The sequence below is a fragment of the Gossypium arboreum genome, chromosome 4 (genome assembly GCF_025698485.1).
Source record: "Gossypium arboreum isolate Shixiya-1 chromosome 4, ASM2569848v2, whole genome shotgun sequence".
Classification (NCBI taxonomy): Eukaryota; Viridiplantae; Streptophyta; class Magnoliopsida; order Malvales; family Malvaceae; genus Gossypium; species Gossypium arboreum.
The window spans coordinates 80,210,952-80,229,160 of NC_069073.1; the positions used below are offsets into that span (position 1 = coordinate 80,210,952).

Sequence of the window (18,209 nt, forward strand, 5' to 3'; positions counted from 1 at the left end):
ATAGTATTCTCGAGCCAAAATTCAGCTTTCTCTGCATCGTCATCTTTAGTAGCCCAAAACTCTTCAGCCCCTTGTTTTCTAATTTTATCAACTAGTGGCTTCTCTCTTCTGACTGTTTTTGTGACTGGGGAAGCTACATGGGTAGTCTGAGGATCATGAGGGGGTGGCGGTCTAACGGCCAGATTTGTACGAATGAACTCAGCAAACCATTCATTCATAGCTTGGAAGAAGGCTTCTCGAGCCCCTCCTCCTTGACTAACTATAATGGGCCTTTCATTACTATCTGGTGGCACAGTCCCTTCTGCGAGGGCAGACGTGTTACTTTTTACATCATCTGCACCAACTCATTCGGGATCCACAACTATAAAAGAAAAACAATTTAAAATCGTCAGGAGTCGTCACACTATCAAAATATAAGTATGGCATGTATAGCTAGACTCTTAATTATACTGAATATTTTGAGAACCGACTAAACTCTTGCTCTGATACCAATAAATGTAACACCCTTTACCCGAGACCGTCGCTAGAGTCGAGCACGAGGCGTTACCAAACTTATCTTACTTTCCCTTTGGTACACTCTTTAAATTTTTCATTGAATCACTTGGAATACTAAGGATACACGGGTACCTTTCCTTTTTAAACTTACCATTGCCATGTCTTGACATGGTCTTACGTGGTATCCTTGCCTTATGAACTCACCATTGCCATGCCTTGGTATGGTCTTACATGGGATCTTTGCCTTATCGTAGTTTATCAATGCCATGTCTTAACATGGTCTTACATGATTTCCTTACCTTGTAAAACTTACCAATGCCATGCCTTGGCATGGTCTTACTTGGTATCCTTAAACCCTGATTTCATGACATTTGTATTCTACACATTCCTAAGGTTCAACCAGGACTTTTAAGTATCATTTCTCCATCAATTCTTGCTTGAATCATCAAGGATAAATTTACAAAATAAATATATAGATGCTAAAAAATAACATCATTAATTATAAATAATAAAACATTGCATTTATTTACCGCAAACTTACCTCGATACAAAATACGATCAAATATTTTGATTTAGTCCTCAACCTTTTCCTTTCCTCGGTCTAACCCCGAATTTTCTTCTTCTTGATCTAAAATAGAAAATTTAACTTATTTAATATTAACATTTATCAAAACAGTCCTTAAATCTAACTTTGGAAAAATTATAATTTTGCCCTAAACTTTTGCATATTTACACTTTTACCCCAAGGCTCGGAAATGAAACTTTATCCCTAATTTTTATGTTTGATGACATGCTGACCATTTATTTACCTATGGCAACATCAAATTACCACTCTAACATGTACTTATGACCATTAGGTATTTTAACCGATTATGTCGTTTTACTCGTTTTCGCTTAAAATCGCTCAGCTCAAGTCGTTTAACATAATTTCAAGCTTCATATTCTACCATAAAACATCAAAATAAACACTTTTCACCTATGGGTATTTTCCAAATATGAACCCTAGGTTAAATTATTGCTAGAATAAGCTAAATCAAGTTACCGAAACTTAAAAAACGTAAAGAACATTAAAAACGGGGCTTGAAATCACTTACTATGTAGCTTGGAAGCTTGATAAAACCCTAGATATGAAGAACCCTTGAAATTTCGGCCTAATGTAGAAGATGGGCACATTTTGCCATCTTTTTCCCTTTTTTAATCTTTTAATTACCAAATGACTAAAATACCCTTCATTAAAACTTTAGTTATTTTTATCTATGTATGTCCATTTTTGTCCATGAAAACCTAATGGTCTAATTACCATTTAAGGACCTCTTCAATTATACTCTTATAAAATTTAATCCTTTAGCATCTAAAACTCATATTTATCAACTTTTGCAATTAAGCCATAGTAGGTAAATTAAGCATGCTATCTATAAAATTTTCCATCGATACTCTAACACATGCATCTAATCACTCGGTAAATTATAAAAATTAATCAGAATAAACTTTTCTATCTCAAATTCGTGGTTTCGCAACCACTATTCCGTTTAGGCCCTATTTTGGGATGTTACAAGGAAAAACACCATTTTTGGTTCTTTGAGGATTTGGCTATGTATAGCTCATGCATGGTATGTTTTTAAGCTTTGTTTTTAATTATTTTTATGTTTTTGGGATTGTTGTAGTTTAACCTAGCTAGCCTGGGGTTCAATTTGTAAAACTATTAAATAATTAGTGTTGTACTATGAATGCTCTTGTGTGATTCTTGTTGTTTAATGGTAGCTTATGAGTCCATGTTGATAAATAAACAAGTTGTGTAAATGATTTTTGATGAAAATTGTATTTGGGGACTTAGTTGTAAAAATGATAAATTTTCATGGTAAAATTATGAAATGATGGTTTGTATGGACTGATTTAGGTCCCTAGAGAATTCGAATAGCATGAGAAAAGGATTAAAATGTTTAGATTTCAATTTATGAGCTTAAGGACTAAATTGTGAAAAGTTAAAATGTTAGGCGAAAAATAGTATTTTTACAAAAATATGAAATATGGACTGAATTGAATAATATAAGTATTAAATAGATTGAATTTGTCTATTTAGATCAAGATAGACCATGTACGGATTTAGATCAGGGAAAAGTTAAAGCCTTAGATTAATCAACTTCGTTTTTATGCTCTAATCGTCGAGGTAAATTCGTATATATGAATTGTTATGTTTATGTTGTTTAATTATATGTTAATATGTATTTAAAATGCTATTGAACAATATATATCCAAAATCAAGCTATGACGGTTAATGAGTCTCGGTTGAACCTTCGGAATTCTTAGGATATAAATGACATGTCATTAGGGATTTCATATTTCAGGTGTTAGTCTTGAATGTCCTACCGACTGCTAAGGCCCTGCGTTTGTTTCAGATATTCCATAGCTCGTGTGAGCAACATCATGTAGCTTACATTTCGACCTACAGCTCGTGTGAGCAATGATGTAAAGGAAATGTTACGGTTATATGTTTAAACACACTTCGTGTGAGCTTTCCCAAGTATCCGATGATATTCTAAGTGGTTCAACGGGCAATGAAAAAGATTGAAAAAGTAAGTTTTCATATGGTAATATGTTTATGTTCGTGGAATGGTTGAATGATACAAATTATATATGTTCATATTGAAATGAATCACCATATGTTTACTTCACGTGAATTACGTATGAATGCACTAACGTATGAATGCACTAACATGTGTTGATCATGGTACTTAGGTTTGTGCCAAGCTTGTGGTTGGCTTTCATTATGCTTATACTTATGTTATTTAGATGAAATGGTAAGTTATGTTTCATGTTTTATGAACTTACTAAGCATTATGTGCTTACATAGTTTTCTTTCCTATGTTTTATAGATAATCAGAAGCTCGATCGGTTTGGAAGCTCGTCAAAGATCTATCACACTATCCAGCATAAATATTGGTAGTTTTTGTTGTTTTGTCCAAGGTTATAATGGCATGTATAAGTTGTTTGGATTTGATACCTTTTGATGCTTTCCAACTATGTCATTTTGGGTACTTATGATGCATGTTTGAATGGCAAAATGGTATGTGATGAATTGGTGTCAATATGGTTAAGATGTAGTATGTTTTGAGATGGTATTGAACTAGATATTTATGATTGAAAATTGGTAAAGTATGTATGTGTAGGTAAGCTTTGATGTTTGCTTGTGAGGTACCTTGAAATGGCATATTAATTTATGAATTTAAGGCTAATGAATTGGTCATTATATGCATGTTTTGGTAAGGTTTTAATGTCTTGATTATGTGCACAAAATGCTTTTAGGTATATGCATGATTTGGTGATGAAAATGGCTTGCTATGGGTAAACTCTTGTCTCCTAAGACACGAGCATGCGACTCAGTCGTGTACGTGTGTCCCTTGTAGGTTTTATTACATTCAAGTCAGGCTATTACATGGCCTAACACACGGCCTGTCACACAGGTGTGTGGGGATATTTCGAGAGTTACACTGGTAAGGACATGCGCTGGGACATGGTCGTGTGTCCCTATTTCATTGTTACATGGCCTGAGACACGGGCATGTGTCTCAACCGTGTGAGCCACACCGCCGTGTGACCCATGCAGTCAATGTTTTCTAAATTTTTCTTAAATTTTTAAATGTTTCCAATTTAGTCTCTAATTGTTTCTAATGTATTTCTAAGGCCTCGAGGGCTTGATTTAGGGACAATATATGTTTGAATGAATGATTTATGTCATGTTTGTATTAATGTATAAAATGTATGTTTTAATGTTTCGTTTGTACGGTAATGCTCCGTAACCCTATTCTGGTTACGAATACGGGTTAGGGGTGTTACATTATATACCACATTTCAGTTTGCCAGAAGACTATAACATGGCGGATTACACTACGTCAAATAGATAACTTCATGACTCCACACCTTAACCCAAATCCGCTAGACTCAATATGTGACAACCCGATTGAGGGTGACATTAACTCAGGCAAGTTTTAAATAAATAGTAAGTATATAGATATACAATTGATGCAAGTAATAACTGTGCACAATTGAATTTTAAATGTATAAAGATACAAAAACAAAGCTTTAGTTGAGTGGTAAATTAAAGCTTTTACTAATGCAATCGATTTGTGTTAAATTCCACTATATGCAGATTTTGATTGTTTTTTTAAATGAAAAAAAAACTAAAGTAACCTCGAATAAAATAACTTATTTTAATCACTGTAAGAAATTTTCGTAATTTAACAATTGAGTTGATGACCTAATTGAGGGTGACACCAACTCAGTAAAACACTTAAATAATAGTAAATATAGATATACAACTAGTGGAGATAATAATTTGTGCATATAGAAAATGTATGAAAAAAAATGAAGTTTTGGTTGAGTGGTAAATTTAATATTTTACTACTCCAATTGACATAGGTTTAAATACCACCATATGCATATTTTTCTTTGATTTTTGTTAAAATAAATAGACTAAAACACCATTGAATAGTATTACTTATTTTAATTATGGGAGGACATTTCTATACTTTCCTAACCGAGTTGGCACCCAGTTAAACTATGACACCACTCAACCAGGGGTTTTATTAATAGTATAAAAATATAACTGGTGAAGATAATAAATTGTGAATATTTAAAAAATTGTATAAAAAAATCAAAATAAAGCTTTGATTGAGTTGTAAATTTAAGGTTTTACTAATCCAATTGGCACGAGTTTAACTCCCACCACATGCATATTTTTCTTGTTTTTTCTAAATAAAAAGACTAAAGTGCCTTTGAATAATAAGATTTATTTTTATTATGGAAGGACATTTTCATAATTTCCTAACGAGTTGGTACCCAGTTAACCTATGGCACCAACTTAATCAGAGGTTTTATTAATAGTATAGATATACAACTGGCGGGGATAATAAATTATATATATATTAAAAGAATGTATAAAATATATTAAAATAAAGTTTTGCTCAAGTGATAAATTTAAGGTTTTACTAATCAAATTGGTGTGGGTTCAAACCCCATCATTTGGTTTCTGTTAAAATGAAAAAAATTAAAATACCTTTGAATAATATAACTCATTTTAATTATAGAAGGACATTTCCATAATTTCCTAATCGAGTTGGTACCTGGTTAACACGTGACACCAACTCAGTTTGGGGTATTATTAATAGTAAGTATATACATATATAACTGGTGAAGATAATAAATTGTGCATATTAAAAGAGTATAAAATATTATCAAAGTAAAACATTAGTTGAGTGATAAATTTAAGATTTTACTAATCCAATTGGCATGGGTTCAAATCTCACCATATGCATATTTTTCTTGGTTTTTGTTAAAATGAAAAGACTAAAATGCCCTCTAATGATATGATTTATTTTAATTACGAATGGATATTTTCGTAATTTTCTAACCGAGTTGGTACAAGGTTAACCTGTGAGGCAAACTTGGTTAGAGATTTTATTAATCTTACTAGAAACCCTATCACAAACGTATGTCTGTGGGAACCACATATTTATAAGATAAATGTGTGTTTAAAAATAATAAAATACAATAAATAATTAAACGTATGGTTTGAAACTAATTAATCATAATAACACATGAAATATTTATAATATTAAAATAAAAATTAGATTAAATTGTAAGTAAAATAAAATTTAAACACATAAATAAATTATATTAACAATACTTGAATGTACTACAATTGTTTATCATGATGTTGTTATCAATTGTGGGTTGGTGTCGAGTAGACTTGTGACACCAACTCAATTAACAAAATTTGTGTTTTGTTTTTGTTTTATTTTTCTCAATTTCGTTTTAAACTCTATCACAGTATACGGATGTAAAACTATATATTTAGAACATAAATTTGTGTTTAAAATAACATTTAATAAATAATGAAATGTATGATTTGAAACTAATTATTAATAATAATACATGAAATATATACGATATTAAAATAAAAATAGATTAAATTGTAAGTAAAAAATTTAAATACATGAATACATCATATTAAGATTACTAAATGAATACGATTATTTATCATGATATTGTCATTAACCCTAAATTGGTGTCTAGTTAATTTGTGACATCATCTCTGTAACACCCCAAACCCGAGACCATCGCCGGTGTCGGACCCGAGGGTTAACAAACCAAGTTCACATGTTTTTGCCCACCAATTTGACATTTCCAGTCAGGCTGGAAAACTGCGTCACTGTCGCCTTAAAAATCATATCTCGAGTTTCAAAACTCGGAAACTGGTTTCGTAAATTTTCCCTGAATTTAGACTCATATATACATCCATGGATTTATTTCTAGGATTTTTGGTCGGGCCAATTGGTACAGTTTATTAGTTAAAGTTACCCAAGTTACAGGGATCGACTGCTCTGACCTTCGTGCGGTATAACTTGAATATCTCTCTGCACAGGGCTTTAATGCTGGTGTCGTTTGTTTCTAATGAAACTAGACTCAAAATGGAATCTGTACATATAAGGTATATCTCCTAATTCTTTTGGATAATTTATAGTGAATTTTTAAAGTTGCGACAGGGAACCCAGAAACCATTCTGGCCCTGTCTCACAATAGCTTTAATATCTCTTAACCTGTAACTCCTATGACCGTTTCGTTTCTTCCATATGAAAATAGACTCATCAAGGTTCATTTACATAGCTTATTCACTATTTGATTCCATTCCTATGAATTATGGTGATTTTTCACATTCACGCCACTGCAGCTGGCAGCATCTGTTTTAAGGTAGGACTTACCTATTTGGTAGTCTCCATGATTCAACTAATCTTGCCATACATAGGTTCATATATGATCATTTTAACCATGCCAATGGCTGATCATATGACCACCATTCCCATTTCCAAACCATAGCCACATCATGACCCCAAATATATATACATACAACCCACAATAAGTCTAAGTTCATGCTCCCTTTTCGAGCCATTTTCGCATGGCCATACAAACTTACATTACAACGTATTTAACAAACAAGAGGTAGTCCTATACATGCCATCTCAAGTTCAACCAAAATTTATACCAAAATGGAGGCTTGATAGTGTGGATGACTTCGACTTCAACGATCCCAAATCCGATTGCCTCGAGCGAAATCTAGAAAACTAAGAGCCAAAGCAACGGGTAAGCATTTTTATGCTTAGTAAGTCTCAAGGAATATAATGAACTATAATTTACAGCAATACATTCACATAGCCAAATGCATCATTTCATTAATACACATTCTTACTTCATACTTCATCATTGTATAAGTTCGCAAAGCATCAATCAATTCAATAACTGAAATTCATTAGTCGATTGAGCGAATGTTGCTCAAACACGTCGACTTTCCAATGCACATATAACGTACCTTATCCTTTGGGCTGTCCGAGTGTACTAATTAAATTCATTTCAGCAACCAACACTCACCTCCAGCCCAAGATTCTTCGAATATAACCGGATATAATCACGTGCACAAATGCCTTGGTCTTAGCCCGGATAGAATAACTTGCACGAATGCCTTCGGCCTTAGCCGGATATAACCACTAGCACAATTGCCTTGGGTCTTAACCGGATATAATTTCCAGCATAATTGTCTTGGGCTTAGCCCGGATATCATTCAATTTCTCATGCACACATACATCAATAATCATTGGACATACATATTTCATTTTCAGTTACTAAGGCTCAAACACAATTAATATCATTAGCATATTCGCCTTGGGACTTAGCCCGGTGGAATTCAAATACTCATACACACATAATCAACAATCATACACATCCATATTTCATCTCACATAATTCAAGTAAGGTCACTTCTTGAGGACTTACCTCGGATGTTGTCGAACGGCTTTTTCGGCTATTCGATCACCTTTTCCTTCCCCTTGTCCAATTGTGGCCCTCTTAGCTCTTGAGCTTAATTCAAACAAATTCAATTTATTAAAACCTCATTGTGCTTGCTTATGGCCGAATATGACAAGGATTTTAAATGGTCATATGGCCACTCTTTAGCTTGAATACACAATGGTCATGCACATTTTATACTACATCAAGCAATTCAATACAATTTATTTGAGCATCAAGGAAATGCTAAGGCCTTCAATAGGCTACCCAAGGCCGAATATTCATGTACATGTTGAGGTCAATTTTGCACTTAATACCTCACAAAAACAGCATGCAATCTACTAATTTATGCTTTGCACATTGTGGCCCAAAACTTATAATATAGCATCAAGCACTTATATGTGTGCTAGGCGAATTGTGCTTGCAATTTCACAAGCATTCTTCCACATTTTCTTCTTTAAATCAATATATTCATCACTTAGTTCATAACCAAACATAATGTGCAATCATATATATGCATATATGAGCATGGCGAATTTTCAAGGTGTCCATAGCCATCCAAAACACAAACTTTTAACTAACATGCAAGAAGCATGAATCATGCTCAAGAATGCATCATGGCCAAGTATGACAATCATGCTCCTTTTCAACTTTAATCATGATAAAACAAAGAGAAAACTCAAAATCTTACTCATGAGTAGAAAATCCATCATTGCATGCATCATCATCAAGCTTCACACTTAGCATGCAATGGCTTTATCACTATAACAACTTTGGCCAAATACCATTTCCATGGCATACCAAAGATTTGAGCCATGGCTAACATGCACATCAAGTTAGCAACCAAAACATGCATGAAACTCCCAACACAACCTCATACATACCTTAATCTTGATGCAAACTTAGCCAAATCTCCTTCTAGATCTCTTCCAAACCAAGCATGAAGCAAAATCCTCCTTCTTCCTTAGTTTTGGCTCAAAGAAAGGATGAACAAAATTTTTTCTTTCCTTCTCTACAACTCACGGCAATGGGGTATGCCACTCTCTCACACACATTTTTTTTTTTCATTCTTTTCTTACCCATGCTTATTTGTTTACTATTTCTCCCTAATGCCCAACAAAACATGTTTCATGACATGTTTGACCCATATTCTTTGTCATGGCGGCCATTACTTGTAGAAAGGGGAATTTGACATGCAAGTCCATTATTTTGCATGCATGCTTTAATTAGTCATCACCTATTTCCCTATCGTACTTTCAAAGTTCACTACTAAGTCCTTTCTTATAATTTAGCACCTAATTAATAAAAATCGAGACACGAAATATTTACGCATACCAATTCCACATACAATAAGTACGGAATATAACACTTAATTATTCTTGTGACTCGGTTTCGTGGTCCCGAAACCACTCTCCGACTAGGGTCACATTCGGGGTGTCACAATCTCAACATTATTAATATATATAGAATTGGTGGATGTCATAAAGTGTGCATAATAAAATTAAATTGTATAAAAATATTAAAATAAAACTTTGAGTAGGTAGTATATATATGAAGTTTTGCTAATCCAATTGGCATGAGTTCAAATCTAATTATATGCTTATTTTTATAGTTTTATAAAAAATTTAATATACCCTCAAATAATACAATTTATTTTAAATGCAAAGAGATACTAAAGTGATTTTGCTTAAATGAGTTGAGACCCGCTTGATGGGTGACACAAACTCTATAAAGAGATTTATAAATAGTATAGATTATAGATATAGAAATAATGTAGGCGAAACAATTTGTGTAACAATATTAGAATGTATAAAAATGTTAAATTAAAGTTTGGTTGAGGTGGTAAAGAATAGATTTAATAATTATTGGTGGCATGGGTTAAAATCTTAGTATTTGTAATTTTTGTTAATTTTTTAAATATGAAAGAGAAAAAAGTATCATTGTTCATTGTAATAATAATTTATTGACTTTAAGCGTAAAAAGCCTTTAATTTAAAAAAAAATTAAGCCCCTATTTTTACTTTTGCACTCAATTGGATATTTAAATTTTTAAAATACATCAAAAAGGCCCTCAAATTTTTTAAAAAAAATTAAATTCCTGCTTTTTTTTTTTTGCATTCAATTGGGTACTTGAACTATCAAAATGCATAAAAAAAGACCCTAAAATTTTTTCAAAAAAAGCAATTAACTCAATTGTCAAAATGCATCAAAAAGACCTTTTGTCCGTAAACTTTAACAATTTATCGTTAAAGTTAACTGCCCCTAATTTTTTCAATTAAAGTCACCCCGGGACACAACCACTACGTCACATGTGACAAAAAATTATAAAAAATAAAAATCAATAAAAGTTATAAAAATTATTAAACTTTAATAAAAATTAAAAATTAAATTTAAAAATTAAAATATATATAAATTGTAAAAAATATTAAAATTTGTAAAATTTTATAAAAATCATTAAAAAGTTATAAAATGCATCAAAAAAGTCATTTAACCATTAATTTTAATCGTTGACTGTTAAAGTTAACGGTCCCTAGCTTTTTCAATTAAAGTCACCACGTGTCGCAACACAATATAACATGTGGCAAAAATGATAAAAATAAAAAAATTATAAAATGCTTTTTTTATATGATAATTTTATAACTCTTTTATGAATTTTATATTTCTTTACATTTTTATCATTTTTTATGACTCTATAAAATTTTATATATCGTTTTCTATATTTCTATATATTTTATAATTTTCTACAATTTTATAATTTTTATAATTTTAATAAAAATTAAATATTTCTTGTATTTTTATTAAAATTTAATAATTTTTATAACTTTTATTTATTTTTTATTTTATTTTATCATTTTTTTGTCACATGTCATGCCATGGTTGTGACACGTAGTGAATTTAACTGAAAAAATTAAGGGTGGTTAGCTTTAACTATCAAAGGTCTTTTTGATGCAATTTGGCAATTGAGTGCAAAAAGAAAAAGAAGCAGCAGTTTAATTTTTTTTTGAAAAAGATTAAGAGTCTTTTTGAAAAAAGTTTGAGAGTCTTTTTGATGTATTTTAGCAATTCAAGGACCCAATTTATTTAAAATCTATAATGTTATTTTAATAATTTTATTGACTAAATTAGGGGCGAAGCCAGAACAAATTTTTAAGGGGGCCGAATAAAATTTTGTTTTTTATAGTATATATCTTTATAATTTCTAAATGATTAAATTAAATTTTTATAATTTTATAAGAGGTAAAAGTGTAAATTTACCTTTAGTAATTTAAAATTTTAAAAAAAATTAAAGGCCTGAATTAAAATTTTCTATTTTAGGGAGGGCCAAGGCTCCTGCCAGCCCTCTTGCATCCACCTCTAGACTAAATTGATATCGAGTTGACTTGTGACACTAACAAAGTTAATTTCTAGGTGTATAAAATATGATTGGACGAAATGATAAGTTTTAATAAAATATTTAAAACTAAAAATGAAAAGTTACATTTTCTTTTAATTATTGATTTCATGTAAAAGAGCAATTAGTAGCCCAAATCTAATTTCTTCTCTCTTTTTTTGTTTCCCTGACAGTAATTATTAGAATAACTTTATTATTTCTAAGGATGGGAATGAACCGTTAAGGGTAAAGAGGTAATTAAAGTAGCAATCAGCCCATTGAATAATTAACACTCGGAAGGAAGGAAATCCACGAGGGGGTGAACCCCTGAATTGACCGTTTTACCCATAGACCACCATCTGTCAACAATGATGTTTCACGTTAAGGTACTCAATAACCCATGAAGAGGTTGAGACTGGCCCAGCCTCTTTTTTCTTTTACATTTCCTCTCATTATTTCAAATATCTCTCAAAAAAAAAAATGATTATAATAACGTAAAACAGAACATCATCAATGGTGTACAACAGTTGAAAGATATAGGGGTAGTGTCGTCATTTGGTTGCACTAAAAGCCCATAGTTTTCATAAACTTTGTAATTTATATCATATAATTATTCAAAATAATAATCAGAATAATATAAATCTGACTCCTCCAAAAAAAATATAAATCCATTAAAACTTATATAAAATATCATGTAAGCGCCAAAATTATATGAATAAGAATAAGTCAAATTTAAAATATAATTATGTTATAAAAATAAATAAATACACTATAAATAAATTATAAGCCATGAGTTAAGATTTACTTGAAGTAATAATTACTTTTTTAATATATTTAAATGATGCAGGTTTAAACCCACTTCTAATATTATATTTCTTTTTCAAACAAAATTATTAACTGCGCAAAAATAAAAAAATTTTCTTAATTGTAGCAATTGATAAAAAAACTTTTTGCATGATCCTTCTCCAAATAATAAAATTACCTCTCCCCGTTTGTGTTTCTTTCAATTTTTAAAAGAAAAAAATTTGCCTCTATAAAACAATTTATTATATAAGTAGGATTAAAGACATTAGAAGAGAAGTGTAAAGTACAGTGAAGAAATAATATTTTAGGTATAATCACGTTTTCGGTCCTTCTATTTTATAAAAGCGTTATTTTAGTTCATCATTTAATTTTTCATTTTTAACTTTTAAATTTGTATTTTTTGGGTCAAATTACTTCAAAATAAATGAAAAGTTAACGTTAGTTAACTTTGTTAACGCATGACATATATGTAGATTTTCATATAAATGACATGTCAACATTTAATTAATTTTAAAATTTTAAAATATTTATATGTTATCTTCGTGACAATTGACGTATATGTCATATCAATAAAGTTAAAAAATATTGACTTTTTATTTATTTTGGGATGATTTAATAAAAATATAAATTTAAAGACTAAAAATGTGAAAAATTAAATAAAAGGGAAATAAATTATTAAGTAAAGTAAAATGATTAATTTTGTTCATTAAAAGATTGTGAAAGCTTATTGTTGTAGTTAGCATATTGGGGATCATTATAAGTAGAATTGTAATAGAGTTTTTTTTTCCTAATGCAATAAATGAATCCCAAGACTACCCCTATAGGTAGGTGTAATTTATGAAGTGAGTTTGACCCTATTTGAGTAGATATAATTGGAGAGAATAGAGAGAGATGGGTAGGAAAAAAAAGGTGGGTTTGATTAGGGTGTGGGAAAACCACCATTTTAATTTCCAAAAGATTTTTATGGGTCGAAAAAGGAAAATGATTATTAGCAAAGCAAGAAGTGAAACTAGGGAGGAAATAATAAAAGGGTAGGAAAAATAATTAGAGAAAGAAAAGAAAAAAAGAGAAAAAATTGATTATGAAAAAGGAGGAAGAGCTGATGATGGTTGGGAACCAATCCAATACATCATTGCGAATCTTGGGACGGCCTGCTTATCCCACCCCATCATTGACCCACTTCAACCTCATCACTCTCCTTCCTTTGCATTTGCAATGCTATTATTGGCTTTCTATTTTTCTTACAAAAATAAAATTTGAAAGAAAATGAAATGTAGTCTAGTAAACAACGATATTTAAAGAGATATTGTGACATGACGCCATATATCCCATAATAAAAAGGCATAAATGATAAAAACATTAAAGCCTCGCCCCCTAACCGGCCGCCTTCTAAGCTTACACATGCATGATTGTTGTGTCAGACGAGTGAGTCCCTGCCACCCCCTTCCCCCCTTCCCTCTCTATATTAACCCCACCTCCCTTCTTCTTTGTCCCTCACTTCACTCTTTTTTTTTTTTTTTTTTTTTTAACTGCTACTGCTACCTGTTAAAAAAACCAGAATTTTTTAGCTTTCCTCGCCCAACCCAACCCAACGTTCCCCTCCCTTCCCTTCAAAAGGTACATCATGGCCATTGTTTTGCAATCCATAACTTTTTGTTCCATGTCTAACCGCACATCTTACCTATGATGCTTTTGTGTCTAACTATTGGGATTCTCCTCTCTTTTGTGAATTCCCTATGTTGGAATTTTCTTCCTACTTGTCTTCTTTTTCAATGTCTTTCTCCTGCTGTACAAACTACATGAGGGGCTGCTCTGTTTCTCTATAAACCCTACAAAAACATGAAAATGAAGAGGAACTATCCTAGATATTTTAATTTTTTCTTTATTCAACTTTATAGTTATGGACAAACATGTGTTTCTTACAAATTACTTTTTTTTATTTATTGAATCATGTTTAATGTCATGGTCTTATGCATACATAACGACTTATGCGTGTTTACTAAGTAACATTTTTAAAGTCTTGTATTCAAAAATTATTATAACAATACCCTCTCCATATGCAGTGCAATGATTTTCATGAAGCAATAAAGAATGCTAGGAGAGATACCCTTTTATGCGTATATATATTGATACTATTTCTTTCTTGGTTAATTTTGGTTTCAGGGGCATTACAGGTAGTATTAAAAGAGAGTTAATTTTGATAGTCATGGAAAGACTGAACTCAAATCTGTACCTGCAGAACTGTTACATAATGAAAGAGAATGAGAGGTTGAGGAAGAAAGCACAGCTTCTGAACCAAGAGAATCAAGCGCTGTTATCTGAGCTGAAACAGAAGCTCTCCAAGGCTAACAACAACAATTCCAAGGGAAAAAATTCAGCAACTAGTGCCGTTCCTGACCTAAACCTTGGCTCAACTTCTAACCCAAATCCTAGCCAACCCTGATTCCCCAACATAGACATTATGATCCAATGTACACCCCCCCCCCCCGGCCCTTGGCCTCCCTTTTTTCTTTTTCTGTAAAACCATAGCTAAACGGTGGTAGAAGGCTAGATTTAGCTTCATTTCAGCTAAATATAGAGTAGTTGTAGTATCTTTTTCCATCTTTCTCAGTATCTTCTTTTATGGGGGATGATCTGGATTTAGGAACAACGAAGGATGTATGAGTCTATCTGCTAGGAATTAATATAATATTATCACATTTCTAGTCTGATTTTGGATAAATTTGCTCTCCATTTGTGTAGATGGATTACTGAAATGAACAAAAAAACTCCATGTTTCATAATCACCAGCATACATTACAATTAGAAATATCTCTAGCTCAACTCTTTTCCCTAGGGTAGATTTTACCTTACTAGTACAGTTACATGCATATGTTATATACGGCTGAAAATGCACAAGGTCCAATAGCAGACCTAATTTGGAACCAACAAGTACTTCCATCTTTAACAACAGTACTAATGATACACAATTGGGTTTCAAGTGTCCGCAATGCATGTTTAGTTTTCCAACAGTAGACAAAAGCTTGCACGTTTGCTTGTTGTGAAAGAAACTAAGTTGTGCTATATGCAAAAAGGAATGATCAGAAAAGAAATGGGTGGCTTTTGAAACTCTGGTTATACAAGCTAATGTCAAACAAAAAAGATTGATGAAGAGAAAGTCAATGGAAGTCTATTAAGCTTGAAACAAGTGGTAACCCACAAGTCAAGTTATTGACATGACACAGTCCCTTGGGTGATGATGGTTGACCATGAACCAAAATCTTTTGGTATAATAAAGAAAAGGGTAAAATAGATAAACATGTCTTATCAAACTCAAATATGTGTGTGTATGAAGCCCAGGCAATGGCCCTTTGGCTTTCAAAATCAGTGGCCACCAAACCCTGTCACCAGCTCAGCTAGTGAATTTGGAAACTAAAAGGAGGACAAAAGAATATGATGACCCGAATCTCCTTAGAAGACCCAGTAAAGGATTGGCTGACAACAGTCATTCAGTGCTCATTCGAGAACCCCCCCCCCCCCCCCCCAAGATCCACAATCAATTAACATGTTTTGGAAATAAAAAGAAAATCTTTGGGTAAGTCATCAAATCTTGAAAGATGACCCATTTGTTTGCTTTGCGATTAAACAGAAGAAAATTTGGAACTCACAAATCACAATGGAAACTGGAAGGGTATTCCTCCAATCCCAAGAAAAACAATGGAAGAAGAACAATTGAAGACACCAATCCGACCCATGGGTGATACGAGTAGCTCAGTCCAATTCAAAGGCCATAATAGAGATGGGCCTTTCTAAGTACTCAAGCGAATCAATGACAACGCCTATCAAATAGATTTGCTCGGTGAGTATAATATAAGTTCTACTTTTAATTTTGCTGAGTTATCTCCTTTTGATGTTTCAGATTCGATGACGAATCTTTTTGAGAAAAAGGGGAATGATGTGAGTCTCAAGGCCCAAAATAAGGCTCATGAACGTGTTGGGCTCAAATTTTCTCATGGCCCAATAACGAGGCCGAAGTCCAAGCAAAATTGAATGGCACTATCCAAGACTTTGTTACCAAAGCCCTAGATGCGCACACGACCAAAAAAGAAAATCAAGATTCAATTTCTTGTTTTCAAGAAAATCAAGAAATTGAGTCTTGGTCCAATTTTGCTATTTCGGGCAATTTTAAGAATCAAGAAAATCAAGATTTCAAATGTTGGAAATCTTGGTCCAAGAAACCGAAACTTGCAGCCAAGGCACATCAGATTTCATGTGCGGCTTGAACGAGCCAATTTCAAAAGCAAACAGATCACAAGACCAAGTTATTAAAAAAATGACCCATTAAGATGTCTACAAGCCCATCCTGAAGTTTGGAAAGTAATTTAATTAAATATCAGGCCAAATTATCAAAGTGGCCCAAATTGTAAAATATTTAAACTATAGGTCTAATTTTATTTTAATAGGTGGATCATCATGTAAGAATTCAGTCAAGCAGCCCATTTAATTCATTTGGCTGAATTCTCATTAAAAGTCCACACTTAGAATTATTATTTTTTACTTGATGAGTTGTCATATTAGTTATTCCATTAGGGTTAGGAAAACTTACTTTCGAGGCTTATAAGTGGCATGGACATTCACCTTTATACGCACAAAATTGATTTATGTTTTTTTGAGTTAATAATAATTCTCTTTGAGTTTTTCTTCAAGAATTGCTCTTGAGTTTTTTTAGAAGCTGTTTTAACAATCTTTCAGGTTGTGAGAATCATCTTCAACCTTTTTCTTGCCAAAATCATTAAGGAGTTGTGAATTCTTAATGTTCCCATGGCTTCTTAGGACGTCATCTTCTCTTTTTTATCCTTAATTTATCATTTCTTGCTTATTTAAGTTAGTTCTTGCTGTTTTGGCTTACTGATATTATTGGTTTTCATTCTAGGTTAAAGTTGCTTCAAGAACTACATTCTCCTATCCTGTTCCATCAAGAAACACAACAAATTTAGGAGTTTTAATCTTTTTTTGTTGTTTCAAACATTCTTGCACAAAACAATTTGCTTTTGTCTTTAAAATCACTTCTAACAAATCTGTTTGTGTTTTGTTTTTCTAGATCTGGTTTGTGTGTTTTCTTAAGGTCCAAGGACGGTTTCTTTCCATCCAAGAAACCCTAATTCATTCTTTTTTGGACTCTTTACCAGCCAGTTCATCTTTATTTTGTTTTAGTTTCATTTAACTCTCATTTGTGACAACTAATCTATTTTCGTTGTTTCTTGTTTCAGTTGACATTCGTCTAAAGATCTAGGATAAATTCGTGACGTTGACAAACTTTACGATTCGCTTCAGTATTCATCCACATCATTCTTTATCAATGGGACTCAACTTTTGGGAAAATAGTAAGTTCAAAATAATCATAAGGTGAAGTAAAACGGAAAAGCAAATGGGATCTCTTCTTATTTGCCAAACATATTATATTCCTCGTACCTTGTTGAAGAAACAAGCAAATCAGAAGATTAGTAGCTTTTTTATTCCCAAAGTATCTGCTAAGGAAGAAAATCAATCATTCTGGGATTTACACATATTTTAGATAGAAAAAGAAAATTGCTCTATACATTTTAGATAGAAATACTCACCACTACAACAACTTTATTATTTATTATCTCTAAACTATCTTAGATATTATGTTGCAACATAACTAGAATGCAACAAAAAACCACGGTAAAGGAACCTGATCTATAC

At 32.0% G+C, this 18,209-nt stretch overlaps 1 protein-coding gene across 1 annotated transcript; it reads left to right on the top strand.

Annotated features, from left to right (window-relative positions):
- Nucleotides 1–13,878: 13,878 nt before the first annotated feature.
- On the top strand, nucleotides 13,879–15,225 carry LOC108460045 (protein LITTLE ZIPPER 3-like). Its single transcript, XM_017759426.2, has 2 exons — nucleotides 13,879–14,120; nucleotides 14,667–15,225. The coding sequence occupies exon 2, from the start codon at nucleotides 14,710–14,712 to the stop codon at nucleotides 14,944–14,946; it is 237 nt and encodes a 78-aa protein (XP_017614915.1). The 5' UTR covers nucleotides 13,879–14,120; nucleotides 14,667–14,709; the 3' UTR covers nucleotides 14,947–15,225.
- The last annotated feature ends 2,984 nt before the right edge of the window (nucleotides 15,226–18,209 follow it).